General features: G+C 40.1%; 1 protein-coding gene across 1 annotated transcript; it reads right to left on the reverse strand.

The window, feature by feature from the left end:
* Window positions 1-1,394: 1,394 nt before the first annotated feature.
* Window positions 1,395-1,832, reverse strand: CEND1 (cell cycle exit and neuronal differentiation 1). Its single transcript, XM_070957389.1, has one exon. It carries the CDS (start codon window positions 1,815-1,817, stop codon window positions 1,395-1,397), a length of 423 nt encoding a protein of 140 aa, XP_070813490.1. The 5' UTR covers window positions 1,818-1,832.
* Window positions 1,833-26,291: the final 24,459 nt, after the last annotated feature.

Below are 26,291 nucleotides of genomic sequence, written 5' to 3' on the forward strand. Positions count from 1 at the left end.
TCTACTAAATAAGGGATGGTCATTCAGTCATCTTACATTATAACCAATGCTCCATTGTCCAGATTTTTTCTGTCAGGGAAATATATTTAGTATATCTATTGAAGACAAATAACTGTTTCCCCTCCCCCCTCACATCTGGTTTTAATCATTTCAAGAAGACCACTAACACAACAAGGCTATTTCAAAACAGGAAATTTCTTCTCATCTTCAGCATCACAGTTCAAATGCTGTGGGGGGAAATGGCTCCTGCGAATCAGTCTTTGTTATTTGAAATACATGAGGCTATATCATTCTTCTGATATATCTTGAATTAAAGCTTATAAAATGTTGAAATGAAGATCGTCCATTGGGTTCAAATTCTTGCATTTGGGCAGTTATTCCATATGCAAATTTTCTTAAATCCATATTCCAGATGAAATAAAATATACATGCTTACGCTTTTGGTGTTTGTTGTTTTTCTTGACTCCCCTTCATAGCACAAACAGGTATGTAACTTTATATGGAGAAGCTTCAGCATTTGTTCAAAATCCATCTGCACGGATGAGCTTTTTAATTTCCCAACATTTTAAATAGATAAATATTTAGATTTAAATAGATTTAAATATCTGATTTTTTGTAAAAAAAAAAAAACTTTTTTAAAGGTATCTAAATTCTACAAAGGGTACTTGGCCAATTCATAGCCAGAATTGCATTTAACATGCATTTAAAGACTACTATGTTCCAAAGCTATTCCAATCAATGGCTAAACTATATTTAGTACCATGCTTTGTAGACATTGTGTGATAGATGGTGAGCCAAGATGTTGCCTTCTGGGCTTTAGTTAGTAATGTCAATAGGCTAAGTTTGCTTCTTGAACTCTGATAGCTTCTCCTATTCCAAAGAGAACTTTGTAATTTAGGGTGAGAGTATACTTCAATGCTCTGACGATGAACCAAAAAAGATGAATTCTGGATGGGACCACGAGGTCTTCAGATTAGTGAAGATGCTGCCTTTTTATGCATCTTTGAAAGTATTTCAGTGAGCTGGATACAGGATACTAGATGAGTCCTCTTGAAGAGAAAGTGTTTATTTCCTCTGCTCTTCCATGGCCCAACTAAAAGCAAAGGATTCTGAAAATGACGCTGGAACCAAGTTTACAGCTGACCAAAAAGTGGGATGGGGAGGAGTTGTGGAAAGAAAACACAAAGTAGCATCTATTGACCAGGAAACACAAATCTGGTTGGGTGTTTTTTTTCAGGACCCTGGCATACTAACCTTAAGCAAGACCTACCTATCTCTCTCTTGCTATATACTGCATATTTATAAGTATCTATAGAAGTGATTGCATGCACTGATGTCAAAAGGAACAGTACACAACCCAGGGGAAATTCTGCTCCCTGCATTCCTTAGGTTTCCTATTTTTTCCGAGCTAGGATGGCTACTCCTATGATCACAGCTATGGCAGCTACTGCTGCCCCTCCACAGATGAGCAGGGGCTTTATGTTCTCAAACATGGTGTTCCCTGGAGACTCTTCTGCACTGTTCTCTTTATGCTCGGAGTTGGCAGGATGGGCAGTTGCCTCAGGCCCCTCGGCTGCTGGCACTGCGGTAGGCTTCAGGTTGCTGTGGTCATTCAGCATGGCTGCCTCGCTGGGTGCTGTGGCCCCCTTTTTTGCAGGGGTGGTGGCAGCAGGAGCTGGCTGCTCCTTGGGTGCTTCTTTCTTATCAGCGCTTGCTGCCGGCCCAGAATGAGGTTTCTCAGACTTTGCTGAGCTAGCAGTCTTGGTATCAGTCTTGTTTCCACTTCGGGTGCTTTCTTTAGACTCCATTCTGCTCATGAGAGTGGCAACGGGTGGATATATCACCTAAACTCAGCTCAGAACAAAGCAGAAGGATGTGAAGCCAGCTGATGAGATGGCTCTCTTCCTTTGGCCCAAAGAGAGGACCTGCCTCTCACTTCTGGACCTTGGGATAGCTGCGGCTCTGTCTCTCCAAAAGGTGTGTTGATCAAAGGATATCTTGCCTGAACATAGTATAATTCCTGTAAGATCAAACAGAAACACATAGGTCAGAATATACAGTAAAACCCATATAAAGAAACACTATTCACACCTTGCATTTGGACCAGTGGTGGGTTGCCCCTGGTTCGGACCGGTTCTAAAGAACCGGTAGTAAAACCAGCGGGAGGCTCCGCCCACTGACCCAGACATCATCATAAGTGATCCACGCATGTGCGGAAGCTTCTGCGCGCGCGGGCACGGTGCGAACCGGTAGTAAAGGTAAGTAGAACCCACCCCTGATTTGGACATGATTTTTCATTTTTCATTTTACTTTGTACTATGGCATTTTTATACTATGCACCTTCATGGTGATATGGCTGCTGTTACAACAGAGTTACACTCCAACATTTTCCCCATTAATAGTATTATGTCTTTGCACAATATTCACTCTTCTTTTTCAAGCCCTGGACCATAACTAGAGCCTTCCATTTCAGTCTTCTGCATAATCTTTGAGGGCACTTCTATGTTCAATCCACAAGGTTTCCAAAATCTTTATACTGCTAGTTTCAGATCAGGAACATGAACCTAATTAAATGTGGATAATCACTTCCCAGTGACAGTTATTGAGAATTGATAAGAGATAAGCAGCACACAATCCTTAAATGTGAAACTCCCCGTGGTAGCTGGATCTATTAATGAGTTTTCTCGTACAGAAGCTCTTCATTGGGCTTTGAAACTCTGATGGCTCAGGAGGACCTAATAGTGCAAATTGTTCACAAATAATATTCCTGATCCATAAAGCATGTCAGTTCATATGCCAGGCTTCCTTAACTTAGGGTATCTTCAAGTACATAAGATTTTGGTTTTCAAATTTCTCAGCAATCGTCATGTTGATAGGGAACTCGGAAAGTAGACATTCATATATCTGGGAGAGAAACTAGACTGGGGAAATAGCATCCTATTATTATTATTATTATTATTATTATTATTATTATTATTATTATTATTTATTTATTATTATTATTATTCATTGCACAGTCAGTCAGATGTTCAGACTGGGTTTGGCATTTACTGTATGTCTACCTATCGAGTCCTTATCAAGGACCTGGGATAGGCAGATTTGGATATTTGATGCTGTTGTTGTTATTATTTACCCACTTTATGCAAAGACACAGCTCTAAGTCTGTACAGAAGTCTGTAATGTTGGGAGAGGTGGAAAGAAAGAGAAGAAGAGGATTGCCAGTAGCAAGGTGGACAGACTCAGTTGCAATGATGATGGAACTTTGGAAAATCTGAAAGATCATGTTGGGGGCAGATTATCCTGTAGAAATCTATTTGTGTAGTCAATGAGATCTGACACATACATAGCATATCACTCTAGCTTTCTATTTGCATAATATGCCATATGAGCATAGAGATATTCAGCAGATGAACTAGCTGATGTGTGCATGCCTACATACCTCCCAACTCCTCCATAAGCTCCTTTCCTTTTGATCTGTAAGTAAGTAATAAGCAGTAAAACCTGGATATGGTCATTTTCAATGCATATTCTAGCATGCTTTTTTAATATACTTCACATCATAATTTTTTTAACAAACTAAAGTCTATTTTACAGAACAGCAAAAAAAAAAATCCTTTTAAAATTGCTTTGCTTCTATAACTCAGTGAACTGGGTTGTAAAAAAGAAGGATTTTTTATTGTTTTGAGATTATTTCTATGATTTAGGTATTAAAATTCAGGTATTTTAAAGACAATAGTAGTGGAAGTTTAATATAGGGAGCTTTGATGATTGTTTAGAAAATGCAGTATAAGGCGAAAGATTATGGATAAAATTGCAAAGCCTAAGTAGTGTACTTCAAAGCATACTTACAATCCATTTTTCCATTTTAGCAATCTGTTTGTATCACTAAATTGTTTATAATGGGCTCAGAATAGCCTGTATTTAGTTTAAAAACCAAACAAAAAAGGCTAAGACTTAATACCAAATCTTCTAATTGAAAGGATAAGATTCATTCAGGCAAAACTAGAGAAGCCTTAAGTTTGGTCCATCAATGTATTTTAGGATGACTGAACAGTAGAAATAATTCCTTACATGTTCAGGTAAATGTTTGTGAATACCATTCACATACAGTAGTCTTTAAGCATCAGTTCAGTCCATGCATTCAACTGCATGTGATGAAAAAATAGTGGTTCATATCAATAAATTCTTAGAGTAAATAAAATCACCAAAATCTATGAGCATGTCTCTGGGGCAGGGATGTCAAACTCGCGGTCCACAGGCCGGATGCGTCACATGCTGGCCACGCCCATGCCCAGTTAGCGAAGGGGGGAAAAGTCGCAATATATCACATGATGACACTGTGACGACGTGAGTTTGATACTCCTGCTCTGGGGCATAACATGTCAATCATCACAGCACAAACTGCCAGAATCATTGGCTCACCCAGTGACTATCCAAAACTAATTTAATGCTTGATAAACACTTTCTATAGAGCTATAACAGAACACCATCTAAACTGTACAAAGGTTGATTTTCCAAAGAGCCTACTTTTCCCTGTGCCTGGGCAAAAGATGAAATTAAACAATTTCTATTTTGTATCAGCTTCAACTGACTTCTCTCTGCATTTTCTTAATTATGGAAGAAGTAGAGCTGGTACCTGGAATGGATTTTTAAGTATGATACAGAACTTCTCTCCCCTCTGCCCGCCATGATTCCTCTTTTAGTCAATCTTTTTCCATGTTTCAGATTGACTGGCAAGCAATCCACCCTTTTTCTCCATTGCTTCAGCATCCTGTGCTGACGAGAGAACTCACAAAACAGGGCTTGCAAAGCCAGCCATACTCACTTTCCTTTTATTTAGTATTCTGCAATAATATTCACTTTTTCCATTGAATTCTATTAAACTTCCTGCAAAAAGGAGAAAGCAGAGCTTACAAAACAGATAATTAAAAAGGGGGAAAATAAACAAGTCCAGTGGAATGCTATCTTCAGGGTGAAGACTATTTTTAAAGATGTGTACAGCCAAAGAAGCACCTAGCTAATAGACACAGGGGACATATCGGAGAATCACTTGAGACTTTCAAGAAGAAATTGGACTGCCATTTGTCAGAAATGGTGTAGGGTCTCCTGCTTGGGCGGAGGGTTGGACTAGATGACAATAAAGTCTCTTCCAACTCTTAATCTGTTAAAGAGCCTTGGTACTACAGTGGTTTAAAGCACCCTGTTATTAACACAGCTGCCTGCAATTTACTGCTGGTTCGAATCTCTCCAAGGCTCAAGGTTGACTCAGCCTTCCATCCTTTCTAAGGTAGGTTAAATGAGGACCCAGTTTGTGGGGGCAATAAGATGACTTTGTATAAAATATACAAAAGTATGAAGGCTATTGCTGAGCACATTGTAAGCCGCCCTGAGTCTCCGGAGAAGGGCGGCATATAAATCAAATTTAAAAAAAAAAAAAAAAAAGGAAGAAGAAAAAAGTGGGTGGAATAGAGCAATCCTGTTCAGCACAGAGAAGAGTAATTCTTCCCTGCTTTTCATTAAATCATGTCAATTGACCCTGTTCAATTCCAGCTTCTTTTTTGATGGGGATGTTATTCTGCATTCAATGGGCTAGAGCTCTCCCAGTGATTCAAGTCTTCATCTCATCCCTATTCTTATAAATTCCTCCTTTCCAAGAAGAATAGAAATGAAGCATATTTTCTTTTTGATCACACTGTTGAAACACAATTGCCCTGCAACAAATGGATGACTCATTCTATTTTTCTTATAGACTTGTTGTTGTAAATAAACATTTCTTCTACAAATACTGTCCTCTGTGTCCAGTACTTGTTTTCTCTCTAAAATATACCAGATTAACAACAGGGATATACACTGTTCCAGACAACTACTTTCAGTATTCCTGATCAGCCTGCATTTTGATATTTAATTCAAGATCCTTCAATCTTTGACCAAGACACTCTATCAGGTACAACTCCTTAACATAGCAGAAGTCAAACAGGATAGGAACTTTGGACTCCATTAATTGAGGTTTTGTTTAAGATTCAGTTTGTCAACTTGATTCAATTGAAATCAAACAATATTATTATTTCAATATCTGATAAAGGACTGGAAAACTGATCCCTTTGATTACAAAATACCAATCACCTAATCGTCCTGCTCCCGCATCTTGGTATTCATAGGCAAAGTAAAAGTCACAATTGGTTGGGTTTTTTTTGTTTTGTTTTTTTGCAGATACTGCTAGGTTTATCACAATCAGTCATAATTTCTACCCAGGATTTGCTGAATAAGCCACAAAGAGCAGATTTATACTTAAGCCATAAACCATGGCTTACAAGGTACAGTAGGTGGTTTTACACATTGTCTTAAGACAAAGACAAACAAACAAACAGTTTGACAGTTGAGGAGAAAGTTGAACCCACTCACTGATTATGTTAGCTGTCACCAATCTGTTCCTCTCTAGGGTCCTAACATTTCATACCCAGGACAAGAATCAAAAATGCTGTGGGAATTTTAGTATTGAATCAAGGAGATTAAATTTACCAGACCTGTATGTCGTACAATTACTTGTATAAGCACCTCATCTAATAGACCAACTATCTCCCGTGTATTTATTCTAAAATTCAAAAATCAGAAGGTAATAACTTTATTGGTTTTTTTTTTAATGTCATAGAAGACTATGTAGGCGTTCAGGTTTTTTAGAACTCTTCATCAATAAAAATGGCAAAGAAATGGGATGCATCCTACCTGATGAGGAAAATAATTTTATATACCGGTACGTATTAATTATTAGGCTTACTACATCAGAACTGTAAAACTGACCCACCTAGTGGTCATCTGAAGTGTTGCAAACCTGATATGGCAGAATTGCTATTGGCTTTGTGTTTTCAGGATTCTCTCCCCGTGGAGGTTAGGTATGACCCAAAGTTAACAACCTGCAACACTAATTAGATATTCCTTCTTCAGGATGATGCTGAACTGAAGGTTTCATGGTTTAAACATTTGGCTCTGGAGAGCTTCTTATTTCTCTCTTGTGCTCCGCTTTTCCTTTTTTCCTTTTCTGACATTTTACCTAATGAAAAATGTTGAAGAATTTAAAATCTTCCACATGCTTGGAATCCATCAAGTTATTGCCATCCCTGATCAGTCAACATGTCTATAACTGTCCATTATACATGCCTATTTTATTGTTTTCCTTTTTCCTGTTTTCCTTTTCCTCTCCTTTTATTTGTCATAAATGAATATGTACTGTACTATTAAATATAGTGATGTTTACAAAAACATTGCTAAAATTGTTTTTCAATAAATACAGTCAAGTACCTGTATTAGAAATGCTAGTATGGTAATTCTGACTAAAATTAAATAATCCATTGTATTTAAATTTCATTTAAAGTTCATTAAGTAAAAGAGCTGACAATGAAATCAGAATAAAAGTCATTGCCTGTTAGGATGTACATCACCAGAAATAATCCAGTAGAAATGTATAGCTGAAGAGTCAAAATGTCAAAGGCATTATAATATACAAATGATCTAGTTTTTGCAACAAGGGAAGAAGAGATGCTCATGATGCAAATGACATGTTCATGGTTTGTACTGGGTGCCTCTGCATGTTGCCCTGCAGGCACAGACATGATTCACACATGGTGCTAAGCCATCGCCTTAATTTTCTTTTGTTGAATTAGCTGCAACTGCCTATATTCTAGGAACACACTAATCCAAAACCAAACCATGTTCTCAGCTCAGCTTGTTTGACCAAGATTCCAGTTTCAGCCAGGGTCAAAATGTATAATCTTACATCTATGGAGACCACTGTGTAAACCTACCAAAGGAAAAGTCAGTTTTTGATCAATTGGTCAACTGACTGATTACATGACATCAAATCAGTGTGAGAGGGTCAGTGATAACTCTCTTGGCTCTTTCTCGTAAAGGTTCCCCCACACATCCGTGCTAGTCATTTCCGGCTCTAGGGGCAGTACTCATCTCCGTTTCTAAGCCGAAGAGCCAGTGCTGTCCGAAGACGTCTCTGCAGTCATGTGGCTGGCATGACTAAACGCCGAAGGCACATGGAGCGCTGTTACCTTCCCAACAAAGTGGTCCCTATTTTTCTACTTGCATTTTTTACGTGTTTTTGAACTGCTAGATTGGCAGAAGCTGGGACAAATAACGGAAACTCATTCCATTATGTGGCACTAGGGATTCGAACCGCTGAACTGCCGACCTTCTGATCGACAAACTCAGTGTTTTAGCCACTGAGCCACTATGTCCCTGCATATGGCTTATTACGTGTTTTAAAGGAAATTTAATTATAAAACTCAGAAGATGACATGCTTCAAATAAATGTAAGGGCCAGCCTTCAGCATCTCCTTTATTTCTCAGAATTTCTCTGGAGCCCAAATGGGTCCCATCAACTTTGTTAGAAAATGAAAATGTTGGCCAATGGAAGAGGACAGGAAATGACAGGTCATGTGCAGGTAAATTGGTACTTTGTAACTGACTGCAGTCCCCATGAAAATCCATGTTGTGATCAGGCCACTCCTTCCCATCAACTTTTTTGCTGGAGTATCCATGATGCATCTACAGAGTTCCACAACTATCTAATAGCTCCCAAATATTAGGGCTTTAGGTTTACATGAAGTGTAGCCTTAGTTTTTAATTCAAGCTCAGGAAGTACCTTGAATAATTCAAGTACCTTTCCAGACAAAGTCTGAAATATGAAAAGCACCTCCACCCTCTTTGTTCTCCAATGATGCCATTGATTCAAATGTATACAGTGGCTATTTTCACACAGTCCAGCTGATCTAGTTTTCTCTAATTAACTTGGCCTAGGGAAGAGCCATTTTCTAAATACCCCCAGCGCTCATAGGGGCTGTCAATTCCATTTATCCCGATCTAGCAGTTTTAAACACAAAAGGGCAATCGGGATTAATGCAATTGCTGATGCATTTATAGAGCATTTACCCATATCCTCCCCATTTTGCTATTTTTCACAGCTGTTGATGTCATTATGAGGGATTTATATATGCAAATAGAGAGGGAATTCCTAGAGATGCTTTGCAAGCCACTGAGGACAATTTGCAACTAAAATTATCTCTGGGCTAGATGTTCATTCAAGATATTTATACCCCTTATTATCCAATTAAATTTGTGATGTGAACAGGGCCTTGACAGCATTGTTGTTAAAGAACACACATAATCTATATGTACATTTGTGCTTACATTGGAAATATTTCGTGTACAGAAGTTATATAATGAGTAAAGCAGCCTTCAGGATCACATATAGTTGTGCAGCACCTGGAGAAATATTTTTGCAAACACATTTTTTTCAATTAAGCACTGATCATGTGTATAATTTCTCAAGCCACTAGTTTTTTTTCCTTCTCCCAAATATTTGGGAGTTCCCCTCCTTTGGAATTGTGACCCAGTCCAGAGTCAAATTTTAACAATTGCTTCTGTAAGCTGCAGCCTCTTTACAAGACAGAAACTTTGCCCTCTAAATTTGGCCAAACATGCTGCAAACCAGCCTGACTGGCCCAATGGAAGTTACTTGAACCACTCAATCTGACAGTGTGGGGAAAAAGCTTCTTTCCTTAATTATGCCAAATATTGGCCCTGCAAGACAAATTTAAATCAGAAAAACCAACTGCTCCCTATTTGTCTTTCCCAGAAGTGATTACCCAGTAAAAGTATACTCCATCTTGCCCAAAGAATAATTCCTCACAGGTGAAAAACTATCATGATGGGGGAACCATCCAATCTTGATATCCTATTTTTCAGTGATCTCAAGTTGGTACCCATGGTACATCAAATGCAAACAGGAAAAATCCTCTCAGTAACCAAGAACAAAAAATATTGTTTGAGTTCATTTATTGATAAATTAATGCTCTGTTCCATGAAAGGATGGAGCACACTGTTTGTGAAATGCAGAAAGAAAATTACCAAAGAGTAACAGTTTGTATTCAGACATAATGCCAAGCCAAAACTAAATAATGTAAATTACAAGATAATGCAGCAGAAATATGCAAATTAATTGTTATCTGTAAACCATGATAATGGTATCACATTAAATATATCCTGGTGCTTAAACCTAAAACTTATAAACCATTGTTGAACCATGTGTGGTAACTATCCACACATGTGGGATGCATGAGGAAATAGAAGGGGAACTCATCAAATTTGCAGATGACACTATGCTGGCAGGAACAGCCAACATCCCAGAAGAAAAGCTCAGGATCCAAAAAGATCTTGACAGACTTGAACAATGGGCCCTATCCAACAAAATTACATTTAGTTTGGAGAAAAGCAAAGTTTTACATTTAGGCAGGAAAATCAAAGGTATAAGTATAGATTAGCTAAGACCTGGCTCAAAAACAGTAACTGTGAGAGGGACCTTGGAGTCCTAATGGATGATCACTTGAATATGAGCCAGTAGCGTGCAGCCGCCACCAAAAAAGTTAATATGACCCTGGGTTGTATAAACAGAGGCATAGAATCAAGATCATGTGAAGTATTAGTACTGCTTTATAAAGCCCTAGTAAAACCACACCTGGAATACTTCAACCAATTCTGGTCACCATATTAGAAAAAAACAGATGTTGAGACTTTGGAAAAAGTTCAGAGAAGAGCAGATAAGATGATCAAAGGCTTGGAGACTAAATCATATGAAGAATGGTTGCAGGATTTGGGTTTGGCTAGTCTAGAGAAAAGAAAAATTAGGGGTGACATGATAGCACTATTCCAATATTTGAGGGGTTGCCAGAAAGAAGAGGGGATCAAATTATTCTCCAAAGCACCAGAGGGCAGGACAAGAAACAATGATTGGAAACTAATCAAAGAGAGAAGCAACCTGGAATTAAGGAGAAACTTCCTAACAGCGAGGACAATTAACCAATGGAACAGCTTGCCTTCAGAAATCATGGAAGCTCCATCACTGGATGTTTTTAAGGAGAGACTTGTCACTTGTCTGAAATGCTATAGGTTCTCCTGCTTGAGCAGGGACCCGGACTAAAAGACCTCCAAGGTCCTTCCAGCTCTATTCCATTCCATTCTCCGGGGGAAGGTAAGGTTGTGAGCCTGGTGGGGGTGGCACAGCATGCTCTGGTGAAGGCGGTATTGCGCGACTTACCTATAGGCAGGAGGCGGCAGCTCAGTTGGGGTGCAGGGCAGGCACCATATGGGAAGGCAGCTTAGGCAGGCAAGCCGCCCGGGTGGCAAGGAGGAAAAGGAAGTGACTGGGTGGGATGGGGACCGGTTCGGGGGCATGGCCAGCCAGCAATTATTACCGGTTTTGCGAACCTCACCAATTTATCGCTACCGGTCCTCCTGAACCTGTGCGAACCGGTAGCAACCCACCACTGATTCTCCCCCCCATATATGTAAGCTACTTAAAAGTGTTGTAATAAAACATTCACAGCAAACTGAACTGACCCTGAGTAGCAATAGGAGGCATCAGTCAAGGACCTGTGGCCCACTTAACCAAATTGTTTATATTCCCTGACTGTATCTCAAAGATAGTATAGCTCCCCATGACCTAGTAAGACAGGATAAGTAATGAGTAGGCCATCTAGATGGGTTTATCTAAAACATTGCAATGTTATGCTGTAATTTATACTGTGTTTGCCTTTTTCTCTGTCTCGTCTTAGAAATGTAATAGGCTAAAGCTGTATATAAGATGTGGCTCTGCTTTTACCAAGGGTTGCCCAACAAGCTGCCAGTGCTTTCCTAGGAGCCCAATGTCCACTGTATTGTTTGCTTACATGTTGCATGTTGAATCTTCAAAGTGATTTGGTTGCTTTAGGTGAGCCATGGTTTACTTGGAAGTATGAACTCTGGCTTTGAGAAACAGGACATAAAAATTATGCCATGGAAACTAACTGGCAGAAAGGGGAAGTCAAACCCCTTTGGGTCATATTACATCCCACAATACAAAAGCTCCAATGAAATGGTAGTGCAGAGCAAGAAAGTGTGGCCAAGAAGGGAGATCACTGGCACACTTGACAAGCAGATTCAAGGTCAAGGAAAGTTTCAGATGAAAATATTGCATAAATAAGTGCACTGACTCACAGCTGCCCCAGACTTTGCTCTGTCTTTATCAATCTAAAATATTTTCCTTCATTCTCTGGAACTCTTGCCCAGAGGGAAAGTAGCAAGTTTATTTTGCAGACATAGCTCCTTTCTAGATTTCTACTGTGTCACACCGGAAATGCATCCTCTCAATTCCAAGAAATAAATAAATATGTAAATAAAATTATATGTAAATAAAACTTGGTAGTGGTGCTTAAATACTTGGGGCATAGATTTTAATCTTAAAACACTGTCATATTTTCAATTCAGAAATAAAATTTCAAAGAGATACACAGAGGTCCTGGGGCAAATCACCCACCCATTTTGCCCCAGGAGAACGACATCCCAAGGACATATCCACATATCTCTATTTGCATCCTGTCTCCAGATTCTCCCCCAGCTGGGGCAGTCAGAGGAGAGCTGAATGTGCTAGGTTCCGAGTGGTATTTTCTCTAATATCCCATTTCCAGCAATGTAGTTATGATGGGTTGATGTGCATTGTAGAGATGGGGTGAAACAATGTGCTTTGTCCCTGCAATATTCTGGCTTCAGTCATTTTCTATGGGACCTGTTGTGGTCTGCTGGCGGCTGGCGGAGCTGGCAGCAGTGTCGGACAGTGAAGAAGTTGGGGAGGAACATGGGCCAGTCCTGGAGTCTGGGGAAGGCTCGGACGAGGGCTCTGCATCAGAGGCAGAGAGGGGACCAGGGCCACCTGGGAGTTATGTGTTGCCTCCAGAGCCTCCAGAGTCGGACATCAGCGAGGCAGAGGAACAGGAGAGCCTGTTCTCAGTGCGTGCATGGGCAGAGCTGCCAGAAAGCAAGAACAGTTAAGTCAAAAGGGACGACTCGGGAATAGGGCTTGGAGATAATTGGCCCCTCCCATAAGACATAAAGGAGGAGCAAAGGCATGTGAGCCTTTGCAGGAAGCATCTTTGTTTATTCTGATCAGTTTAAATTCTGAAGCTCTGTTTTGATTCTGTGCTCCGTGTGGCCTTGCAAAGCTAATTGCCAATTAGGTCTTTGGCAGCGTGTCAAGGGAGATAAAGGTGGGTGCTTTTCAGCCTTATGCAGAAGAACTGTGGCAGACTTGTCGGACTCTTTACAAACTATTTGTGACTCATTACGGGCTGTGAATGAACATAATTCACAGCCATTGAAACAAAAAGAGGGTTTTGGGGACTAATTGTGTGCTTTTTACTGTCTCAGAAAGCCTAGGTCGGAACAGGACCATCCCTTTCAGTCTGAACCCAGACTTCTTTGCTCATCCCTCAATCCATTTTGGAGACAGGAACTTCAGCTTCCAAGCCATTTATTTTTACATAGGTTGGGCAACTGGTTGACCTAGAAAGTGCAAAACCTTAAAACTGACCAACCTAAGCCTGATTAGTGCATGAAATAGTGAAAGGTCTATTCTAGGCAGGGAATTCCTTTCCAGTGACTCTCGAAAACAGTGAAAGCTCCTGGCTTTCTCTTCTCATGCTATAGCAATAAAAATAGCACTTAGACTTATATAGCGCTTCACAGTCCTTTACAGCCCTCTCTAAGCAGTTTTAGAGTCAGCCTATTGCCCCCAACAATCTGGCTCCTCATTTTACCCACCTCGGAAGGATGGAAGGCTGAGTCAACCTTGAGCCTGGTGAGATTTGAACTACCAAATTGCCGGCAGCCGGCAGCAGTAGCCTGCAATACTGCATTCTAAGCACTGTGCCACCACGGCTCATGCTTATCCTCTTAAAATAGTTTAAATCTCCCATAGTTCAATCCATTTCTCCAATGCTAACTTTCCACTGGCACTTCCCTACTGGCAGATGATCACTCTTCTGTTTTTTTTTCATAGTGGCTGAAAGTTACTAAAAAAGCCCTATTTTTGTTACTGCCACCTTGTGGTCATTATATCAGACAGTTGATCAGTTAATCCATAGTTTCAAGAATGACTGAAACAAACTAAAGGTTAAGTTGGTCTTTACTGCACAGAAGTAACATTTAAAAATGTACCATGTGGCCACAGCATTGTACATGCCAACTGAATGTGCCTTTTCATGTGGGATTTCAGCCCAGGGAACCACCACCCCTCATGGCTTTGAATTTTGCACTTTAAGCCTGTGTGGACAGATGTACAGCACACGCTTGTCCCAGGCACACAGTAAGGGTTGCTTCGTGGATAGTAAGAAATAGTGTGGCATGCATTTCCTGCTGGTTTCTGGGTGGGAGGGGAATAACTATGCAGTTGTATGAATATGGCCTCAGCGGGATGAGGTGGTTTTTGATACTAAATGACCTAAACCAGGGGTTGGGAAATGTGGCCCTTTTACAACCTGTGGACTTCAACTCCCAGAATTCCTGAGACAGCCAAGCTTGGCTGTCTCAGGAATTCTGGGAGTTGAAGTCCACAGGTTGTAAAAGGACCACATTTGCCCACCCCTGACCTAAACTAATAAAAAACTAGCCCCGGTCTGTTTACACACCAGCCTTTCCTAACCTGATGCGTAGGCTTAGATATGTGGGACTTCACTCCCATCAACTTCAGTAAGCATGGCCAGTTCCATATAAAGGACACCACATTGAAAAGGGCTGATCTGAATTCTGGCTGAATTCATTCATTGTATTAAGATGTAATGTTGCTGGTTTGATTTTGGCTTAATGTGCCACTGAATTCAGCCATTATAATTTGCAAATGATAGATTTACAACATAAGAAACTTGTGCAAATCCAGCCTATTATGATTTTGTGGCTGTCCTTAGTTACCAAACAGCTGAGAAATACCTTTGGTTTGGTTAGATGGAAGTTGAATGCCAATGGTTCCTATTTTCATATCCTTCCCTGAACTGCATGTATTCCTTCTAGCCAATTCACAATCAAGAACTCATTTATATATAGAAATCTTGTCTCAAGGTCCAGTCTTTGGCTCATAGATTAATATTCTTGGCAGGTTGAGCCTCGGCATGTTAAAAAAGTACAATTTGTGGGAAAAGAAGATATGCAATAAACACCACTCAGTAAGACTGTTGATGCTTTAGGTTGCCAATACTCATATATTCTCTTTTAGCTACAAGTGAAAGAGCAAGAAGAAGTAGTATACTATATAGAGTATAGAAGAAAGAAGAGTCAAATGGGTTCTGATCTCCCCTGAGTTGTATTGCTTGCAACAAAGTAATTTTCACTACCCATTTAAGTGGATTTATCTCATGCTATTCTTTGGGGTTAATGTTTAACTATCTCCCAAACATTGTACAGAGAGAGGCACAGTTTACGTGCAGAAATCTTCTACTGTATTAACATTCCAGGTGTGACAAAGTTGATTATGGAATTTATAGTTTAGAATTCTATCGGCCACTATACTGACATTTGGGGGGGGGGCATTCCTTTGTTAAATTCAGAGCACCATGAAGAAAGAACAAAGCCTTCAGTGTTGTGACACTGAACAGTAACTCTACAGAGAGTGATAGCTTTTCCCCCCCTCATCAATATTTCTAGTAACTAGCTCCTTCTGTTTCCATCGGACTAAATTCCAAACAATGCAGTGGCCCAGATGTCACCAGAAATTCCTCTGTTCGCTCTGTCAGGTGAAAGCAAAGACTGGGCAGGATCTCACAAGATGTCTTTCATAGGCACCAGTCCAAAGCTACTGTGTCGCACTGGAAATTCAAGAAGCCACTGCAGAGAAAGATCCTGACTCAGCTTGAAGCAACGACCTTTAACAAATAATAGCACACAATCAGTGGGAGGGCCTGGATTCAACAGTCTTCTCCTGCCCCATTCCCCTGTGCAAACCGAGAGGGCATGTAGTGGAAATTGTGCATCTCTAAGCTACTTAGCACCAGATGCTTTCTGAGATGGATGATTTATTCTCAAATGATCAAGAAACAAGAGGAAAAACAAGGAGAGCAAAACTGTCTTCCTGTTGCAGTGAGCTTTCAGTCAACAATCTGGCTAAAAAGAACTGAATGCTAGAGCAATTAAGCTTGCCAGGGATGGTAGTGGCAGAATGCCAGGAAGGTGGGTGGTAGCAAAGGGAAGCTGCTGCCAAAGAATGCCCGGCTTCTATATGAGTCGTGACATTTCCAAGCCGCACCTATAGCAAGGAGATTTCAAAGCATCCTCCAGATGTGAGAACAGGTTCCAACTAGCTAATCATGAGAAAGGCCTCCAGAGAAACCAGCTGATTTCAATCCATGTATTTCTTAATCACTCCAAAAGCATCACCCATGAGAGCTGGGGAAAAAAGGTGAATAGTCCAATCTCTGGTACCCTCTGCAAAATAAATTACAATGTTGAATGCAAACCACAGTCATAGAAAAGAATAATCTAGTACCTTATTCGCATAATTATGAAATAAAGCTGTCCAATGGAAAATGCAAAAACTATCCTGTGAAAATCAGATACTCCCTCCCCCAAATTAAAATATGTGTTCCATGTACATCAAATGAAAGGAACTTGAGTGCACATTTTACTGATCAGGTTGTGGATTTGTGATAAAATTATTTTCTTGACTGTAATGGGTATATATGTATAGTTTGGAAACCAAGAGGAACATCCAGTGTATTATACTGGAATTCTATTTCAATCTCAAAGAAATCACACCCCTTCCAAAGAAAGGGTCTGTAGCAGAAATTTTAGTCTAAGCACATGTTGTTGTTATGCTCTGTAAAACTGTACCCAATTCTTGGTGAACCTACAAATAAATTTCCAATGCATAGATTTTTCAACATTTAGTCATAAACAAAACTACAGCAGCTGTAGTTTGTGAAAAAATATTTATTTGCTTATTTATTACTGATATTTTTTTATGCAGTTCTAATCCAAACAGCTCTGAGCACTTTTCTTCGGCCTTCTCAGGCAAGATACCAGTAGAAAAGCATCCATTTCTTGTATGAAGGTTGAAAAGAAAGCTAAGCTTTTCTGGAGCCCAAATCCCAAAATTTGATATTGAATTCACTTTTTTTCCTTTGGAATTTTCAAGCAGTGCAAGAGTAATCAAGGTAGAAGTGGTTAAATGATAGCAGATATTAAATAAGTATTAAAGAGCGTTTACCCACAGATGCTACCTACAACTAATTAGTAAATTCATTTTTAGAATGCAGCAAAGCATAGCTATTTCTTAGTTATTAGGCTTTTTTCCTTTTTCTAATAAACTCAACTATAATTTTGAAAAATAAAGTTTTGATAGTGCCGTTTTTTCTAGCAGAATGTATCTTTGTGTGTGTATCTGTATATAGATGAGGAAAGAACACAGTTCTTAGATTTTAATTCCAAATGAAGACATTTACTTTTGATAGGATGCAAGTAATTACATTTTCTGTACAAACCAGCATTCAGTCTTCATCACAGAAAATTAAAAAAACCAAAAACCCACAGTCACAACAAAATCGCAACAAAATGCACAATTAATCAGATTGCTCCTTAAAATTTGAAGGGAGTTGCTACATGCTGAGACAGACCTTCATTGCAAAAGGTGCTTTTTTCCCCCTTTGAAGTTGTCTGCCAAAATCCTAAATTTCTGCCTGTTCCTCTCCTGGTTTAATTTAAACTAAGCCTAGGTATGTTTCTAGACTACGACAGTACTCTTTAGTTGGCCTTCTATTTCTTGGAACCAGATATATAGCATTGTAGGTAATACCATTTCCCCCAGGAGAAACAATTATAGGATGAAATATTCCTGAGCACCCAGGGAAACCATTATGCAGAATTAGTCCTATCTGCAAATGACTAATGCAAAAGCACATGATGCTCTTCAGCCACTGAAGCCTAAGGTTAGCTTGTTCGTCTTCGGCTTCTGTGCCTGCTCACACCCATAATCTGACCTTCAAGACAGACAGTAGGACACAGTATCCAGAGACACAATCTTCATTTTAATCAGGTGCCAGGATGGGGTTAATGGCCCCTCGAAGACTGACACTCCTGCTGTAATCAAAATGCTTTTGTCAGAGCAGCAGGTCCAATGACCTCTCCTTAGGAGAAGGGCCAGCACAGTTAGGCCGCAAAATTCCAGACCATCGCTAGAGGGCAGCAAAGAGATTTTTTTTAAAAAAGATCTTAATTATTTGCTATCATCTAACTGCCCTTCGGAGTTTTGCAGCCCTGATGTCTTTCCCCATCTTTGAGCTTTCACAAGCACCGCCGGAGCCCTTGCACAGGTTTTCCGGCGTGCAAAAACCATTCCCAACCTCGATTCTCCTCCCACGGCACCTTATAATATATTCCCTTACAGTTGAGAGTCTTATCGCGTTTGAGAAAAGCCAGAAGAAAAGCCATCCATACCTTCACTCCCACCTTGGGCTGCCGGCTGCTGATGTCACACCTCGCAAGCCAGATGCTCCGCAGAAAGGAGGAACGGATGGACGGGAGAGGGCGGTGGAAACGACTGGGAGTTTCCCACAATGCCTCGCTTCGGGTCCTCTGCCTAAACCAAGGAGCCGAAGAGAGGCGGGGAAAGGGTGGAGCGAAGGGAATTGCTAAATGCGGGGCCGGAAAGTCGATGCGGGAACGTTGGTTTTAGCTCCCGGGTCGCTTCAGCTGACCTGCCCGCAGAGAAAACGGGGCTAATGGCATCAGGGTGCCGTTATACGCCTGCTCAGAGAGCATCGGATGATGGGCGCTTTTACGTCCATCAAAGATCGGAAAAGGACCAGCTGACTCGCCAGAATTTGGATTTTGGAGGCAGATGGTGGGGTGGGGTTTTCAGAAGATGTTCTGCTCCAAATATTTCGGAGCAATGAGACGGCAAAGTACTCGGGATGCGTTTGTTCTTAATAGCGGCTCTCAGCATTAGTCAATAAGGCTGACTTAAATCAAAAGCAGATTTTTTAAATATAAAAAGTCAGCAATAAAACCATCGGGATTAAAGGGCTTGTCCGGAGATGTATGTATGTATATATGTATGTATATGTATATGTGTGTGTGTGTGTGTATATATATGTATATATGTATACACACACACACACACACACACACAGATATATAGCACGAGTCGCCTCGCAGGGCGGCCGGATTTTTCCCCTCCCGCTTGCAACAGGGACGGTACATAACTTTTCCTTTTTTCCTTCCTTCTCCGGATGGGCTCACTTCAGCCTTACACTTGGACATGCATGCATGGCATGCATACATACATGCATATACATATACATATACATATACATATACATATACATATACATATACATATACATATACATATACATATACATATACATATTGCAAGCGGGAGGGGAAAAATCCGGCCGCCCTGCGAGGCGACTCGTGCTATCCCGGGCTCAAATGTGAATCTACTTTGGCCAGGATGGCAGTAAAATGGATTTCCGCTTCCAAATTAGAACCATCCCCACCAGGAGTGATCCGCCTTGACAACTTTTAAGACTTGTGGACTTCAACTCCCGGAATTCCCCAGGCTGGCTCGGGAATTCTGGGAGTTGAAGCCCACAAATCTTAAAAGTTGCCCACTCTGGATACCCCCGATCTCCATCACCACTTGTTTGAGGAAGTGTGCATTTATCTCAAGGTAGATCTTTACGCCGGATGATCCGCCTGTGAAATTTCACAGGGCTTTGTGGCTGAGAACAGGAGGTAACGGAACAGGACTGTCCTCTAGCTCAGGGCTCTCCAACCTTGGCAACTTTAAGACTTGTGGACTTCAACTCCCAGAATTCTGGTCCATAAGTCCATAAGTCTTTAAAAGTTGCCAAGGTTGGAGGGCCCTGCTCTAGCCGCTTCTCCAACTTCGGTTCCCTTCCAGCTCTCTCCCCCCCTCCCCTCCCTTCCCGTGTTTCACTTCTGTGGGCTGGCTTCCGGTCATGGAGACCAAAAGCTTCTTGTTACAGCCTTGAAGCCTGCTTCAACATTGTACCCGCTGAAATCCCGTTATGCCCCCTAAATAGGGGCATTTTATGGTGTAGTCGCAAGGTGACTGGCCTTTATTTTGTCTGAATGGAATCAGTTTCATTATTTTCCATCCATGAAGCTGAACAATATAACAAATCACCTAATAGTTCTAAAGATCGAGTTTGGGTTTATTTAAAAGGGAACTCTTACTTTAATAAATTGACCAAGGTATGTTAATTTTTTTTGGGTGTGTGTGTGTGCCTTTGAGTCAATCTTGGCAGTTGACTTTGCCTGTTTCCAAGGGCTGAGAGCTAGTGACTGGCCCAAAGTTATCTAGCTGACTTTTTGCCTAAACTGGATTTTAACCGGGTGCTTTTACCACTACACCCAACTGGCTTTCTAAAGTGGATATTGTCCTTTTCTATCAAATGAAACCTTCATGATTACAAATAGAAATTTCACTGGGTCATCCAACCTTGACTTTTATTAGTAAGATTAGCAAGAAAGCTTTTAATATAATTAAGTTACTAAAGAATGCATGTGTTCTCTTTTATCAGCCCATTGTTTTCAAGCCAGAACTTTTGAAAAATTCCTGGTTAAATAGGTTGGATATTATGCTGCTTTTATTGCATTTGTCCTTTATATAGTATCCAAACAGTATGGGGGGGGGAGGGAATCAAACCTACTCTTGGAAATTTATTTTGGCAGCTTAAATCTGGGGAAAAATGTTTTTAATATGTGCTTTTTTGTTTTGGATTTATGTTGTAAATCTCCAAAGGAATATTTAACCCTATTCTGTGAGACACCTGGAGTCACTCTGTCAACTAAGCCGATGTACAAGTTAATAACAAAGTACTGGTTTACATTAATTTAAAGCTGATCAATTTGGCATTTCTCCCAAAAGCTTCAAATGTGTATTTGCATTACTGCAAGGAATAATGATTTGCATCTGGCAACCCTTCCTTTTCTTCTTTAAGTTTATCAGTGACACATGGTGATCTGCTCAATTTAGTTCCTTAATATAGCCACTTTCAGACCTCATTTTTTAATTTACCTGAATGGTAAAAAAATATACACAAACAGAGGAACAGGAAATTTAAGAGTGGCCACAAGATGGTAGTACACTGTGTGGAAAGAAAGAAAACAGAGGGAGGGAAGCAAACAGAAAAAAATGAACAAGGTGACCCTGTTGCTTGTGCAAAAAGATCAGAATTCAGGCAAGAGGAAAATAAAGACAATGAAATCACTGGGTCGTGATGAGAACCAGTTCATGAAATTACTAAGATGCAGGGTGTATAAAAATCAATGATTTTTTTAAAAAAATCAAAAAAATCAGATTTTTTTGATTTAAATCGGATTTTTTGATTTTTATCGAATTTATTTTAATAAAAAACTTTTGGGGTAAAAATCTATCGTAAGATAGTTTTCTATTTAAGATACATAAATAATTTAGTTTATTCAGCATGAAATGGAGCTTAGTTATGTAGCATGAGGCTGTATATTCTGCAACACTGGGACTATCGGTGAGTCAACAGTGGGTCAAAGGAGTAGCAGAGATGACAGTTGCTCTTTAAAAATTATGATTTAAATCGAGTTGATTTAAATCAAGCCTTTTTACTAGTGATTTAAATCATGATTTAAATTGTGATTTAAATCAACTCGATTTAAATCAAATCCACTCTGCTAAGATGTGACTTGTTCTTTTTTATCTTTTTACATTGATCTCACTGGGGAAACGTAGGGGCTGTGGTAAGCAGCTAGCTTGTGTTTGGGATAAACAATCAGCCAGCCCTAACCCATAGACACAACCTGTATATATATAACTGGGTCTTCAGGGAAACAGATAAACCATTAAAAAGTGCCCAGAGTTGCTATATTCAAAACCATTTGAATACTCCAAATGGTTTTGCTTGATTTCACAAAAAAAAAAAAAAATGAAATTTGATCTTCATCTCCACCTTGAAATTTCACTGGACATTACCTTTAACGGACACTTGAAAATGGGTGGAAATGTCTGTGCGTCTTATACAGCGAATGTTGCTGAAGCCCCACTCACCTGCTGGCCCCCACCCTTCAGCCGTTCTTGGCCTCTGCGGGTTGCGTCTTTGGCCTCTGCATGCCCCGTTTTAGACCCATTCCAGGCTGCGGGGATTGCCACAGCACATCGCCGCCGATCGCCACCTCTGTGCATCACATTTTTGGCTTCAGCACGCTCCATATTTGGCCTTTGCGCATTGCATTTTCAGCCAGTTCCAAGCGGCAGAACTGGCTGAAAACGTGACACGTAGAGGCCAAAAAAGGGGCGTGCGGAGACCGAAAATGTGACGCACGGAGGTGGCAATGTATTATGGTGATTCCCGCAGCTTGGAACGGGTCTAAAATGGAGCGTGTGAAGGCCAAAAACGCGATGTGTGGAGGCAAAAAACCCAACGTGCGGAGGCGGCGATGGGCTGTGGCGTTCCCCGCAGCCTGGAATAGCTGATTGGCGGTATTCTAGGAGGCTGATCCAGCCACCAATCAACTGCTCGTGCTGAATCAGGCTGTGATAACATGCTGAAGCTGACCAGGCTGTTGGCTGTTTGCTGCAAGGACGCTAGCCAGATGAATACCGATGGATGCTGGTAGGCAGAGGCAGAATTTTTTTTTCCCTCCCAAAAAACTAATGTGCGTCTTATACTCTGGAGCGTCTTATACTCCGAAAAATGCGGTAAATATATTATTAATAAGGTTAGCAAGAAAGCTTTAATGTAATTAAGAAGCACTATTTTAGTTAATTTTAGTTAATATTAGTTAATTTTCCTGCCTAGGTTTTACATCTAGGCAGGAAAAACCAAAGGTACAAGTACAGATTAGGCAAAACCTCACTCAAAAACAGTAACTGTGAGAGGGACCTTGGAGTCCTAGTGGACAATCACTTAAACATGAGCCAACAGTGTGCAGCAGCAATCAAAAAAGCTAATACAATCCTTAGTTGTATAAACAGAGGGATCGAATCAAAATCATGTGAAGTATTAGTACCACTTTATAAAGCCTTAATAAGACCACATCTGGAAAAGTGCATTCAATTTTGAATACCACATTACGAAAAAGATGTTGAGACTTTTGGAAAAAGGTGGAAAGAAGAGCAATAAGATGATTAAAGGTCTGGAGACAAAAAATATGAAGAATGGTTGCCATTTGGGTATGGCTAGTGCAGAAAAAAGAAGAACTAGGGGGGACATGATAGCAGTATTTCAGTATTTGAGGGGCCGCCACAAAGAAGGAAAACTTATTTTCCAAAGCACCAGAAGGCAAGACAAGAAACTATGGATGGAAACTAATCAAGGAGAGAAGCAACCTGGAATTAAGGAGAAAATTCCTAACAGTGAGCACAATTAACCAGTGGAACAGCTTGCCTTCAGAAGCTGTAGGTGCTTCATCACTGGAGATTTTTAAGAAAAGACTGTCTCCTGTTTGAGTGGAGGGTTGGATTAGAAGACCACCAAGGTCCCTTCCAGATCTACTCTGATTAAAGTTATTAAAGAAAGCATGTGTTCTATCAGCAAGTTATATTTTCAAACCACACATCCTGAGAAATTCATTGTTGGATAGGTTGCATATTGCTTTTATAATATTGTAATTGTAATAGTATCCAAACAATATATTAGGAATGGGGGACCCAGCTTTAGGGAATCCTTGTGTGAAATTTCAATTAGAACATATCTTCTGAACTCACTATTGAATTGAATTGAATTGAATTGAATTTATCGCATTTCTATGCCGCCCAACTCCCGAATGTGGGCAGTTGCTATTTGTCAATAGTCACTGATTTAACTCAATAGTCCAACTTATTATCTTTAATTTTCCAGTCTGAAGAATACACACATTTTTTATTTAGGTAAGTACAATACTGTGAAGATCACAAATAGAAGTTAAAAACCACAAGAAAAAATCAAATAGCACTGGAGAATCAGATTTTAATTTTATTTAAGTATTTATTTTACATGACAATACACAAAAGTACTTTTCAAAACTTCTCCAGGAGAAAAAATAATTCTCCTTTTAAGTTTTATCTTTAAGCAGCACTTTAAAAAAACCACAGTACAAGTAGTTTAAAAGTCCTATTCAGCAACAGGATATACTAAAATTGTAATCTGAAACTTCATTCAGGAACATCTCAGAACAAAATAAGCGTGTGCACAAACGCACACAGAGGCTAATGTAAATGGAAACATGAAATGTTATTTAATTGAACAAATGAGTGTTTAAGATAAGAAATAACTTTTCATATCAGAAAATAGTGAACATAAAATGACATAAACTTGTCAACTGACATATTATGAACAGAAATTACCTCTACTAAAAACAATACAATACAGAAAAGTTGATTGGTCCTTCCTGTTTTCTGTTGAAACTAACCAAGGCCTTAAACTCCAAAAAGTCAGTCTAAGAAATTTTGAAATCGAAGGCCTATTGAGTTCTCAAAGAAAATCAACTATGTCAGATGAAGAAAGATGTGTCACAATTACATTCCTAACTTAGATTAAGAGTGAAGAAGTTTGTCCAAAACCATTTTGCCATGTTAATGCCTATCCCTCCAGTGTTGTATTGGACACGAAATCACAAATACACACTAAACTGCACTACTGAAGAAACAGTTGTGGGACCTGAAAAATACAACCAAGGAAACAAAAAAGCCAAAGCAGCAGAGGAAGCATCTATGGGTTTTTTGGGGGAGGCGGGGGAGGAAAACCTGTGCTACTGGTTCAAACAAACTCACTGATGCAACAAGGAGGTTGGTGACAAGCCTGAAAAAAATAAGTTCAACAATAAAAGCAGTACCCCACCTCACCCTGCCACTCCACAAAAGCATAAGGTGTAAGCACAATATCAAAACATTCCCATCTGGAACCTCCAGCAGTGCACATTCTTGCACAAAAATACAGCCCCATACAAAAAAAGCTGAACTTTGCATGCCAAAGACGACCTCACACCAACAACTCAGTGATCACTGCATACATACATAACACAAAATGGATGCGTGAGGTCCACCAGTTTTCACAAAGGCAGGCTTACAAAATGAGCATTTTCACCAAGGGACCTCTCTCCCCTTTCACACTTGTTTTCAGTATTTGCTCAATTTATTGGAATAATCTGGTTTCAAATGGGAGCAAGAAATATTGTTTTAATCCACAGACCTGTCAGGTGCATAGATGTCAGCCTTTGTATATGCTTCATGGCGTTTTGTGGAACACAGAAAGTGGATTCTATGGTCCACAAACTATTCTTAACAACTATAGGTGACAGAACAGAGATCAATTTATGCTGAAAATTATCAGATCCATTCATTTGCCAAGAGACTGCATGATATATTTTGAAACTCACTATATACCCATAATGGCGAACCTATGGCACGTGTGCCCGAAGTGGGATGCAGAGCCATGTTTCCTGGCATGCGCGGCGTTGCCCGTTCCTCATCTGGTACGCATGTGCATGCGATGATCAGCTGATCTTTGTGCGTGCGGCAATGCCGGAAACTGGAAGAACTTGTCTTACATTTTCTGGCGATAGCATGCGCATGCGTGGCAATAACCAGATGACTTGCTGGCCGGTGCACATGCACATGTCAGAAACCGGAAGTACCTTATCTGGTGCGTGCATGCCCCCCGGCCAGTTCCTCTTCCTGATCGCGGCTGTGACAAGCGTGAAGTGCTCCCTTTTCAGCACTCGGTTCCGAAGAGATTCACCATCACTGCTATATAGTTTTACATACAATATTTTTTTATGAGCCACAATTCTGTTTCCAGTTCAGATCAACAAAAAGAGGTTGAAAAAATGGAACATACAAGGGCCAGCTGCTCTCTCAGAACTTTAAAAATTGTCCAGATATACCCTAAGTAAAGACTAAACACAGTTTTATTGGATATGGACATAAAATCTATTTTCCAGGACTGACTAGTGAGGCACACACAGCACTGACTATAGTTTGTGCTTGTGATAAACAAAGCCACTTCCTGAAATGTTGCTTTTTATGCTTTCCAACTACATAGATAGTTAGAAATTATATAGAGGATCTTGGGACTTTGTCAGATCAGTTCAAAAAAAGGAGAACCAATAGGATCAAATTTGATGTAGGCAAATAAGCCAGCAAAAGAAAGATGGTGTTTGAAAATGGGCGTGATCCAAACCAGAGCTGTGAAGAAAAATCTTGCAGAATACAAGTGGTCCTCAACTTACAGTGGTTCACTTAATGACCATTCAAAGTTATAACAGTGCTGAAAAAAGTGACTTATGACCATTTTGCACATTTACAACTGTTGCAGCACCCTGGTGATCATATGATCAAAATTCAGATGCTTGGCACCTGGCTCATATTTATGACGTATCCCAGTGTCATATGATCCGCTTTTGTGACCTTCTGACAAGCAAAGTCAATGGAGAAGTCAGATTCACTTAATAAC

This window comes from Pituophis catenifer, unplaced genomic scaffold (genome assembly GCF_029215685.1).
Source record: "Pituophis catenifer annectens isolate HBS135680 unplaced genomic scaffold, rPitCat1.0.hap2 SCAF_1, whole genome shotgun sequence".
NCBI lineage: Eukaryota > Metazoa > Chordata > Lepidosauria > Squamata > Colubridae > Pituophis > Pituophis catenifer.